General features: G+C 46.0%; 2 protein-coding genes across 2 annotated transcripts; both read left to right on the top strand.

Moving 5' to 3' along the window:
• The first annotated feature begins 1,721 nt into the window (after positions 1-1,721).
• On the top strand, positions 1,722-2,276 carry LOC124684276 (pathogenesis-related protein PRMS-like). Its single transcript, XM_047218623.1, has one exon. The coding sequence runs from the start codon at positions 1,722-1,724 to the stop codon at positions 2,274-2,276; it is 555 nt and encodes a 184-aa protein (XP_047074579.1).
• A 4,282-nt stretch (positions 2,277-6,558) lies between these two features.
• On the top strand, positions 6,559-11,616 carry LOC124652076 (protein root UVB sensitive 1, chloroplastic-like). Its single transcript, XM_047191098.1, has 7 exons — positions 6,559-7,260; positions 7,355-7,630; positions 8,318-8,374; positions 9,329-9,527; positions 10,506-10,612; positions 10,825-10,998; positions 11,086-11,616. The coding sequence occupies exons 1-7, from the start codon at positions 6,559-6,561 to the stop codon at positions 11,353-11,355; spliced, it is 1,785 nt and encodes a 594-aa protein (XP_047047054.1). The 3' UTR covers positions 11,356-11,616.
• Positions 11,617-11,910: the final 294 nt, after the last annotated feature.

The following is an 11,910-nucleotide window of genomic DNA, read 5'->3' as shown; positions in this document are numbered from 1 at the left end:
TCCTGAAGAACAACGAAGAACGAGAAGAAAGATACAAGGGGAGAGAGATAAAAGTAGATGAACACGAAAAAGTAGTAGATTGATTTGTTCGATTGGTGTTAGTTCAATCGGCCTGCACCCCTCAAGTATATAAGGAGCGGCTGGACTTTCCGTGCAAGAAATGGGGTTAGATTCACGTCCAAAACCTAGTTTGGATCTAACTCAGATCGTTTAGCCGGAACTTTTCATAACTGTTCGGTTAGAAACATATCTGCACATTGCGGGCCCTTTTGAGGCCGTAAACGACCTCCAATCAAAATCTCATAAACAACAAACTTGTTCGCCTCGAAACAAAGAAGAACTTTCATGTTGACCATTTTTCCATCCGAGTTCATCTTGAGCGTCTCATCAAGGTCGCAGAAAAAATATCAATTCTGACGTTTTCGTCTCTTTTCCAATTTGTCTCGCGCCTTACCCTAGAGGCCTCTATGGTCGGGCGCCCCACCTCGGGTAATTCGAGTTTCAGCAGTATTTTAGCTCCACAAATTGCATAGTAACTCGGATCGCGATGACTCAAAAACCAAAGTTGCTTGTTTCGACGAGACGCACAACTTACGTTTATATCACTTCTTTATTTGAGGTCATGTTAAAGGAGCTCTAGTGGAAGCCTTCATATATCGATCCTCGAGATCACCTCTGACTGCTAGCATAATCGGCTATCAAGCCGGATCATGGCACAACTTGGAATGGTGGACATGGTGTCTCCTAATTGAGCAATATATCTGTCACGCCGAACATCGAATTATGTTCTTGATTAGCCATCGGCCCAAAACGAGTATCAACAATTGTTTTATGTACTTCTATGTGTATATGAATTGGTTATAACTAATATTTCTTCCGTTCTAAAATAAGTGTATCAACTTTCTCTAGATACGAAATATATTAAAAGTAAGACGCTTGTTTTATGATGGAGATAATATATGTTGTAAGGAGTATGTTTTTGCTAGAATGGTACACTTACGGGAAAGGGGCTTAGGCTGGTACCAATGCATCACCCCACTATAGCCTCGCCACGTCAGCTTTTACCCCATTCTCACCCCACTCTCACCCCACGGTGCCAGTGCACGGGCTATAGTGTCAGCTCTCACTTCTCTCATCCCTACCGCCCCCACTAGCACCGCTATCGCCTCCCTCTCGCCCCGCTCTCGCCTCCAACGCGGGCTATAGGCGGGCGGTACCGCCCCCTACCGCCGGGCGGTGGATCCACCGCCCGCCGCTAGCGTCTCGCCCGCCTCTCGCCTCCCTCTCGCCCCGACTCCAGCCCGCGTTGGCACCAGCCTTACGAAATTTTCTATGGGAGTACGTGGAACCAGATCATTGGAACGCCCTCTCCGGGTTCAGTTGCAGAAAGTTTCCCACGACAAATCTTTGAAATTTCCGTAAGCTCTCTCCCTGTAATTGTAGCATTATTCGTTCCGGAGCCACAGTGAAATTCCGGGAAACTATTTCTCAAAAATGGACGCTTCAAGTTTATTACTCATCACATAGTAACTCTCAAGAGTCCAAACTCCCGCTTACCCATCAAATCAAACTACTGTAACATCCAAACGCTTCTGCAAGTTAATTACGTGACCCGCACAGATTAATCGAGCACATACTCCTTCAGTCCTATATAATCACGGTAATTCTCCTGCAAACTTCACCAAGCCGCGCTCAGAAATCACAGAATGCAGCAGATCGCCATGGCTCCTGTCGCCTGCGTCGCGATCTTCTCTCTCGCAGTGGCCTCGCTATCGCCGGCCGGAGCCATCGACACCCCCGGCAACAACAACGACAACGGCGTCACCGTCGCGGCCCCCAGACGCGTACCGGCGGCGGCGCAGTTCCTGCAGGTGCACAACGACGCGCGCCGCGCGGTCGGCGTGGCGCCCCTGGCGTGGAACGCGACGCTGGAGCTGGACGCCAAGCGGAAAGCGAAGGCGCTCGGCGTCCAGTGCAAGCTCTCGCCGCCGTTGAAGTGGGACAACGACCGGTTCTACGGGGGCAACACCTTCTGGGGCAGCGGGTTCCAGGACGGGGCCGCCGTGGCGGGCGCGTGGGTGTACGAGCGGCGGTGGTACGACCACGGCGCCGACGCGTGCGCGCCCGGCGAGGAGTGCCGGTCCTACAGGCAGGTGGTGTGGAACACCACGACGCAGCTCGGCTGCGCCCGCCGCACCTGCCGGAGCAGCCGCGACACCGTGGGTGTGTGCAGGTACTTCCCTCCGGGGAACTACGCCGGCGTGCCGCCATACTGATTTGATCTGTATATATACGGAAGCTACGTACCTGAGGTGATTGAGATGTCCGAATAATATGTGGTTCGCGCAAGAAGGCGTTCGTCTTGTCATCGTTTTTGGTCACTATTCAGCACGAACTTCTCGACTCAGTTGTACCCGATTCTCATGAACAAATGCGCCAAGACCCAAGCAACTATGAAGTACACTCCGATCTCTTTTAATCGACCGGAGTACTAAGATAAATTCGTTAAAATCTATCAACATAAAATCTAGTTTAAAAGATCTTGGCGAGAGGAACACAACTGTAAAAACGCTTTATAATCGGGCAAACTGATCTCAAGATATTTAATTTCAATTTTCATTTCTCTATAAATACAAAAAGCTCAGTAATCCACCTATCATCTCGCACTTCGGCTCATGTTTTCATCTCATTTTACTTCTCCTTACGTGCAAACATCTCACTAGATCCGCATGAGAGGAGAAAGGGACACTGAGACAACAAGGACAAATCAACACTAGGGGCGCCAAAAATTTGAAAAAAGCTGGACTATTTTATACAGATTTGGGACAAACATGAATTTTCCATCCTCTGCCAACTAAATGTAATCTCTCAGCGAAGTGCTGATTTACCTACTCCCTCCGGTCTACTTTAATCTACATTCTAGAAATTTTAAAGTTAATTAGTAAGTCATTTAATACTACCATGACCAACCAATTTAAACTTCATTTAAATTAATGACATCCAATAGAGATTATATAAATGTTTTTTTCTATGTTGTTGTTGATCGCAAAGCTAAAATATAAATTTATATGGAACAAAATTTTAATCAGATTTTTTTTAGCGGTACAAAATTTTAATCGGATGTAGAACAAAAGAAACAACTCGTCATCGGCGAAGGCACGTCTCTTCCTCTTGGCGGCGTTCGTGTTATCAGGTGCGTCGGAAGCCTTGTTAGGTGGCCCATCGAGGATGACCGTGTCAGACTTCTGAGTGTCAGCATCCTCAGCTGAAGGTGTAGCTGGAGCCATGCCCAGGGGCTCACTTGATCCCATGGCATACTTGCCGGTGGCGGGGCCAAAAGAAAATATGGCTTGTATCTCATCGTAGTTCGCAATGGGCATATTCAGGAACTCCGCGTCCCTTGTGTGATCCTACCATATGAAGGGATAATGATGTTAGTTGTGCATATTTGCGATGAAAAGAGTTAGTGAGGTCGACAGAGCGTGCTCACCGCGACGTGCCCGTGGTAGTGCTCGTGCTCAGGGATGATGCATTTGCACTCGTCGCACCATTGAGCCCGCTTAGATCGCGGATCCCATTAACGATGAGCCACCTCTGCCGCCACTCTTCCTCGGGTGGTTGTACACCTGAGTGGAGCTAACGTCTACACCACATCGATTAAACAGGGCCTTGCCACAACAGTCAGATGGACTTCCTTGAATCATTTGTCAGTTCTCACTCCGCTCTTGATCAAGTCGTACATCTTCTCCAAGATGAAGCTGGACATGAAGGGGAGCCATTTCATGGACGCGTTCCCCTTTTGTGAGGATTTCATGGCCTTGTCCGCGTCAGTGCGGTTCTTGCCATGGATCCTCTTTGTGGAGGCCATCCTCCCGCCACCTCTGCCGCTACCTGAGCCACGAGATCAGCCACATGCCCATTGCCGACTGGCACATGGGTGACCGACACCGTGACATCATAGGGGATGTGAATCAACAACTTGCGACGTGATCGGAGACTCCCCAATGCAGAGAAGAGCTTGGCTAAATTCATCACAGAAGGAGTCATACATAAATCGTAGTACAGATAATGTGAATGTACTTGGGAACAAAGACATGGCTAATGTGGCCAACACAAACCCTAGCAAGATCATGATAAACAACCCTATTTATAGGACTAACCCTAGCAACAAGATCAAATCCTAGGCAAGATCTGACAACTCCTAACCAAGATCTAAGCATATAACCGAGCAACCGGGGTGAGGGAATCCTTGCATTTATCGCCGGAGGTAAAGAAGTGATGCAGGAGGAAGAACATGAAGCCGAGACGCAGTCTCCATCGCCGTCGCCCACCGGAGATATGTGTGCCGCTTACCTAGGGTGTGTTTGGTAGGTCGGTCTAGTTCAGATTGTCTTTCCCAGCTGAGACTAGCTCACCCTACACAAGCTGGACTCAGATTTTACATGTGGGGTCGGGTCAGTTCACCCAGGCTGAGCCAAGAACTTGTTTGGTGGTTGTACGAGGTGAGATTGTGTTGAGCCAAGAAGTTTTACACAAAGTTCCCTGACTAGAAAAATAAAAGCAATCAGATCCTTTGTTTATCCAACCACCGGACTATGGAGGATCCGGCCATGGCGGCACATCCTGGCGGCCGTATGGGCGCCTCCTGGCCGCCGTGGCGGCGCTTCCTGGCGGGCCGTGGCGGCACGTCGAGGAGGCTGTGGATGGAGCCGGCCTGGCGGGAGGATGCGGCGGGAGGTATGTGCTGTCCATGGCGGCGCGAGCAGCCGGCCTTGGCGATGCTGGGCAGCTGCCGTCGGGGCACGAGGAGGAGGGGTTTGGAGCCGGCGTGGCGGCGCGAGGAGGAGGGGATTGGAGCCGGCCTGGTGGCGCGAGGAGGCGGCGCAAGGACCCGGCCTTGGCGGAGCTTGAAGCTGGCCTGGTGGCGCGAGGAGTGGACTTTGGCAGCGATTCGAGCCAGCCTGGTGACGCGAGGACGCGACGCTGGGCAGCTGCCATCGGGGCGCGAGGAGGAGGCGCTGGTGGCGGCCATGGCAGCGGCGCTTGGCGACGAGGAGGTCGGCCGACGGGAGCAAGGACTTTGGGCGCTCGAGACAGACGTGGGTGCGGGGGGAAATGACTGCTCGAGGCTCGCGGGGTCGCGACCCGGGCTACCTAGCATAGTGTTTTGCGGGATGACCTCGGCCTGGCTGAGAGTTCTTTTTTGTGTGAGGTGGGCAGTGCCCAGTTGGCCCGACCCGGTCTAACAAACAACTAGAACTGAAAAATGCTGGGTTGAGATGAGAATATCTGAGGTTACCCAGGCTACCAAACACACCCCTAGTTGCTGACAGGAGGTGGAGCTCGAATTGGGGGGGGGGGGAGTGGGCAAAACCTATACACCGACCAGGTCGGTGGCTACCGGCCACCGCACACCCCCTGGTCGGGTATGGGCCAGGCCCATTTGTGGCTGTTTAGCATCGTTTTTTCTTTTTTTCTTTTTTATCTTTTCGGGTTTCTTTTTTCTGTTTTCTTTTCTTTTTTCTGTTTTCGGTTTTGTTTATATTTTTTTTAGATTCGAAAATTTTGATTTATAAAAAATGTTCAAATTTGAAAACTGTTTAAATTTGAAAACTGTTCAAATTCGAAAACCGTTCAAATTTGAAAATTTGAAAATTTTTCAAATATGAAAATCGTTCAAATCGAAAAATCGTTCAAATTCGAAATTTGTTCATATTAAAAAACGTTCAATTTTGAAAATTATTCGAGTTAAAAAGTTGTTCAAATTTCGAATTTTTAAAAATATTCAAATCCAAAAAGAGTTCAAATTTAAAAACTGTTTTAATTTCTGAAAACTGTTCAAATTTTATGAAAAACTTTTTCTCGAAAAAAGTTTTTAAAAGTGTTAGATTTTAAAAAACGAAAATATAAACAGAAAAGGAAAAGAAGGAAGAAAAAGGAAAAAAAACTCACCTGATGCAATGGGCCGCGGCCCACTAAATTACTGGATCGTGGGGGGTGTGCGGTGCCTTCCACCCACCGACCAGGTCGGTGGCGAGGAGCTCCCAGGGGAGTGGACGAGGGGGTAGAAACATACGATGGGGCGCGCCGGGATGTGACAGAATCCTTCTCGGCCTCCTTTTCGCTTTTCACCAATGCGCGCCGCAGCTTGCACCATCTCCCTTCTTATCCTGTGCAGCCGAAGATTCCCTTTTGCATCAGCTCCGTGCGAGATTTGGGAGGCTCGCTGAAAACGGCCGTTTCGGACGTTGCTCCATGACCTGGGCCGGGCTGTTTTAAGAAGGGCGCGATGCAACAACACAAAGGATCCAGGAAACCAAACGGGCCTAAAACTTCGCCCCACATGCGAGCCAAACCGAGCCCAGGTACCAAACGGGCCCAAACTGCTCAATATCTTCGGCCTTTCTGGCCTTCGTAGTCCAGCCCAATTCGATTCCCCTGTTGGCTGACCGCTGCAGCTAAACCTGGTCCGCTTGAAAATTCCAAGCCGCCGGCGCCGGCCGCCTCCCCACTAGACACCTCCGCCCCGCCGTCCCAAGCTCCGCCGATCCCTCCTCGATGTCCTCGTCTCAGTCTCTCCTCCTCCTCCTCCCTTCGCCCCTCTCCCCGCCTCCGCTCCGTCGCATCGGCGCCCCCGTCCCGCCCTACTCTCGCCCCACCGCCGCTCGCAACCTCCCGCGCCTCGCCGCCAAGCTCTGCCTTCCGCCACTCGCAACCTCCCCGTCCGGCGGATTCGGTGATGGCAGTTGCAGCGGCGGGGGTGGGGGTGATGCAGGAGGAGGAAGGGGGTGGTGGCAAGGGGGGAGAGGAGACCCTCCGGACGACCCCGGCGACGGGTGGCGGCGGTGGCTCCAGTCCCTCCACCCGGAGCTTTTCCTCCTCTTCCTGCTCCTCCAATCCGACGCCTTCGCTTCCATCCCATCCGCCCTCGCCGATGCCATCGGAGCAACCGGCGGGAGGGTCTGGGAGGTGAGGGGCAGCGCGCGTACGCTGCTCGTCCCGAACCCGACCGGGACCTCATACCTCGTCGATAAGCGGAAGCAAGAAGAGGAGACGGAAAAGGTGGGGGCTGGCCACGGCGAACTGACCGCCCTGCAGAGGCAACTCGAACGGTCATGGCGGCGGTGCACCGATTTCGCTCTTCAATTGCTGCTGCCTGATGGGTACCCGCACAGCGTGAGCAGCGACTACATGCACTACTCGCTGTGGCGCGGGGTGCAGGGCGTTGCCAGCCAGATCAGCGGCGTGCTCTCCACGCAGGTAACCGTAATTGCCTGCGTTAGCTATGCTCAAATTCTCAGTCTGCCAGGTACTAGAATTTAGCGTTTCTATCGGGTGAACTGCGTTTCCGCAGGCGTTGCTGTATGCAGTCGGTCTGGGGAAAGGAGCGATACCCACTGCGGCCGCGGTGAATTGGGTGCTGAAAGATGGGCTTGGCTACTTGAGCAAGATACTGCTGTCGAAATTCGGGCGGCATTTCGATGTTAACCCGAAGGGATGGCGGCTGTTTGCAGATCTTCTGGAGAACGCAGCCTATGGGCTGGAGATTTTGACGCCGGTTTTTCCTCACCTGTTTGTTCCCATTGGTGCAGCCGCTGGAGCTGGCCGATCAGCAGCTGCTCTCATACAGGTCAGGACTGTTACTTCTCTTAGTGGTATGAGTATTGGATCATCAGAATTCCGATGCTCCTAACCGTGCATGCCTCCTATTTTCTTCGTACCATTCAATCTGGATCCAGTGTGCATAACTGTTCATCTGACTCAATGGATTTTACAATTTATATGTCATATTAAGACTACGCAAATATCCCTTCAGGTCTTGTATGCACACATGAACAAATACTTCACGTTCTTTAAACAAACATTTCTTCTGCCAATTCAAAAATAATACTGTATTATTAGTTCCCGCTAAACAATCAAGACGGCTTAAATATATCTTATATCAAATGCACAGTCGAATTGCCCATGTATGTCAAATTGGGTGAAATAAGTACTTTACTGTTCCTATTCATATCTGTCTTAAACTTGGCGTTCCGAACAATTATGTTCTGTTTATAATAGCGCCTAATTGCCTATGAAATGATTGGATTGTGGTGATGTATATATGCATGGAGCATTTATCTGTCCAGTCAAATTGAGTGCAATATATAAGCGTTACTGAGTGTTATATACTACTGTTCCAATTCATATCTGTTCTCAAACTTGATATAACATACTAGCTAGACACTGTATGCATTAGTTCTTAATGACTTTAGGCTATTAGTTTAGTTCTATATGTTCTCCTTTGATAAACAGCTTCTACTATTTCTATGTGCAGGCTGCCACAAGAAGTTGTTTCTATGCTGGTTTTGCTGTCCAGAGAAACTTTGCTGAGGTGAACTATCTATCACTATTTCTGAACAAATTTTGCTGAACATTTATTTTCAGTCTCCAGAACATGAGATTATCGTATTTTAGCTGATGCCTCACAGTGTCATGGGCATTGTCCCTCATACAGTTACTGTAGCACGGGATGCTTTTATCTCTTTTTTGCTTCACTTTTGATCTATTATGTTGACTAGAAAAGTATCTTTCAGAATTTGACTTAGATTAATGATATCATCTCAAGTTGGTTGTTTACTTTGTCTAGATTGGATATGAGATAAAGAATTTGAGTCATAGGGACAAGTGAAGTCATGCCAGTGGAAGCCTTCACACTGTAACTTATGGGATGAAGAAAGAATAAAAAAAAATAGTTTATCTCTTCCCAAGAGTCTTATCTCTCGTCTATGGCTTTTTTCCCCTAGTCTAGTATCTAAGACTGCTTCAAGCCATGCAAGTCCTGGTTTATGATATTTAGTTTGTACTCTCACAACTAACTAACACCTATGATGATACCTTAATATTTTTGTTCACTTCATGTATGCATCTAAATTTTTAGTAGAAGATGTTATTCTCAATCATACAAGAAATATTTATCTACAAACCTATCTCAGATCTTGTTTACCTCTTATATTTGTCATCGAGGGAACATATTGTACGGTGTGCACACACATATTTCTGACTGTTTGGCGCTTAAGAGGTATCAACCCCACTTCACAGTGACATCAGTATAGCTGTATAGCACTCCCCCAATCTATATTAAGTGTTTCTTATTTAGTACAAAGTTATACTAAATCAGGAACACTTAATATGGATCGGAGGGGGTAGTATTTTTCTTGTTGCTGCACTCTTAAGAGGAACTGCACGTATGACCTTTACCACTAAGGATATTTAAAATTAGTCAATACTTCTTTGCCTCACTCTGTATTTGCACTTGAGTGACTGAAATGAATGGGTTATGTTGCAGGTCATTGCAAAGGGTGAAGCTCAGGGAATGGTTAGCAAGTTTCTTGGCATAATGCTTGGCATAGCGTTAGCTAACCGAATTGGCTCATCAGTACCATTAGCTCTTATTTCATTTGCTGGTGTTACTGTAGTTCACATGTATTGCAACCTTAAGTCTTATCAATCAATTCAGCTGAGGACGCTGAATCCTTACCGTGCAAGTAATTCTTATTCTTCTCTGCTGCCGAACTACATTATGTCATGTTTATGTTTCATTGTCCTGAATTCTCACATGTCAACATCTTTTATATATGACTAAAGGTTAAAATGCTTATATAGATGGATCAGTACCTTTTTGATGCATCAAAACGTCAGATTTCACTGAACCAGGCAAAAATCCACTTTTACTTTAGTGCTCACTAGGCTTTTGGCAAAATATGGAAATCTAATTTGGAATCATAGCGTTGTATGCAAATCTGTCAATTTTAAGGTATGGTATTAAAGTGATTTCCATGTTGCTAGCATATCAGCTGCATTTAAATGTATAGCGGGATATAAAGAGTCATGTTCATGGTCATATCCAGACGAAACTGACCAAATACAATAATATTTACTGGGATATTTTGTCTAAAAGATGTGCATGGAGCTGGGAACTCCACTAATGGGTCTACTAGTAGAATTGCTTGTCTAGTAGCATGAGTTTATCCCTTTTCTGAAAATATGGAATGTAAAATATTAAGAATGGGGTAACAGGCTAACAGCTTAATAATGTGTTATCCAATAGATGGTTGAATTAGAGCAAAACATGAAATATATTCTTATCTTCTTTGTATGCTGGAAATCTTTCATGAAAAAATGTTAATTTATTTGGGTTGTATGCATCCAGTTTTGGATTAAAATGTACATTTCTGAATGTCATACTCTGTGCCTTTGATGCATTTAATACAGAAATCTTACCGTCAGAAAATCATACATGGCTTGTTACTAATGTTTTTCATAGATAACATTCTTTTCTTTTACTCCCATATTTGATGTTTACACTTCATGGCACATTGCGTTTTTTGGCTACTAATAAATATTTGACAATCATGCAAGTATAGTTGTACATATTGGCTCAACCATGCTTATGTAGTGTTTTTCTTTGGCATCAACAGTGCTCAATGATGCCTTTAAGTATTTATTGAATTTTTTTTCCGTAGGTTTGGTATTTAGTGAATATTTATTAAGTGGACAAGTTCCTTCAGTCAAAGAGGTTAATGATGAGGAACCACTTTTTCCAAATTCGTCCGTGGGTGCTCAACTTAAGGTAAGCCAAAAATACCTTTTATTATCACAATACCGAACATTTCCGTATTCTGTCCAACTGTATAGTGCCTAGTTCTTAATGTTTTCCCTTTGTAAGATATTATGTTGATTGAGAATTGTATAGTGATTTCATTGCACATACAAAGAATGTTTTCCTTCTTGATTTTATTTTGTGAACCTCACTATGTTTGGTTCCTTTGATTTGCTCACCAGAAAAGCGAGATTTTATCAGCAGAAGCAAAAGATGCTGCAGAAAGAATCTGTCGACGGTTACAGTTGGGTTCTAAGCTTAGTGAAATAATTGAGAACAAGGAAGATGCACATGCACTGGTTGATTTGTACAAAGATGAGCAATACCTTCTTACGGATTACAAGGGGAAATTTTGCGTGAGTTCATGTTGAAGCAACTGTTTCCTATATCTTGCTATATCTTGTTATTCTGTAACTAATTAACATCTTAATTGTCATTAATAGGTTGTTCTTAAAGAGGGATCCTCCCCAGAAGACATGCTCAAATCAATATTCCACGTTAACTATCTGTACTGGTTGGAGAAATATATGGGTTTCAAACCATTCAATGTTGCCGCAGAATGTAGACCAGGTGGACGGCTTGATGCATCACTGGATTATGTTCAGAGGGAGTTCACACATGTCAAGCTTGATGGTTCAAACAGTGGCTGGGTGATGGATGGTCTGATTGCTAGACCGTCGCCTGTAAGAATACGGCTTGGAGATTCTCCTTGATAGGATTCCTCGACTTAGTTTTTCCACAGCTATGATTATTACCCGTAAAATAAAAGCTATGCTTATTAGAGTTGTACAGCACGCTTATTCTTTGGTTAGTTTAGGGATGCTAGGTTATCTGAATGCCGTTTTAACTTTTTCATCAAGTGCATGAACTAGCAGTCTTAAATCTTTGAGTGACTGGAATAAGCTGCAAAGTTCATCCTTTGGTTGTTATCATAATGTTGGACCTTGTTATATCTTCGTTCTTGCATTGCCCAAGACCAGTCTGTTGTTTTCAATAGTCGACTTTTGAAGCTTGTAGTTTGCATACAAAAACAAGAGCATTCTTCTGGCAGTTTTAGGGATCTACAGTTAATAGAGATAGATTACTAGTACTCCCCCTCTCCCACCAAAAATGTCACAACTTTGTCAAAATTTAGATGTACAGGAGTACTAGGTTGAGAACACCTGTCTAGATTTTGATCAATTATGTTGGCCGGGGAGGCCAAAATGCCACCATATTATTGGAACATATATTATTAAATGATCATAAGAAATTAACATACAACATTT

This window comes from Lolium rigidum, chromosome 1 (assembly GCF_022539505.1).
Source record: "Lolium rigidum isolate FL_2022 chromosome 1, APGP_CSIRO_Lrig_0.1, whole genome shotgun sequence".
Classification (NCBI taxonomy): domain Eukaryota; kingdom Viridiplantae; phylum Streptophyta; class Magnoliopsida; order Poales; family Poaceae; genus Lolium; species Lolium rigidum.
The sequence above is the reverse complement of the archived record's forward strand: the minus strand, read 5'-3'. Positions and strand labels throughout refer to the sequence as shown.

Bases quoted from the DNA above. Each gene is read 5' to 3' on its own strand.
- LOC124684276 (XM_047218623.1), top strand. From the start codon at position 1,722: ATGGCTCCTGTCGCCTGCGTCGCGATCTTCTCTCTCGCAGTGGCCTCG.
- LOC124652076 (XM_047191098.1), top strand. From the start codon at position 6,559: ATGTCCTCGTCTCAGTCTCTCCTCCTCCTCCTCCCTTCGCCCCTCTCC. The intron at 7,631-8,317 runs GTCAGGACTGTT...TTCTATGTGCAG, and splicing joins CAGCAGCTGCTCTCATACAG to GCTGCCACAAGAAGTTGTTT. The intron at 8,375-9,328 runs GTGAACTATCTA...GTTATGTTGCAG, and splicing joins TCCAGAGAAACTTTGCTGAG to GTCATTGCAAAGGGTGAAGC.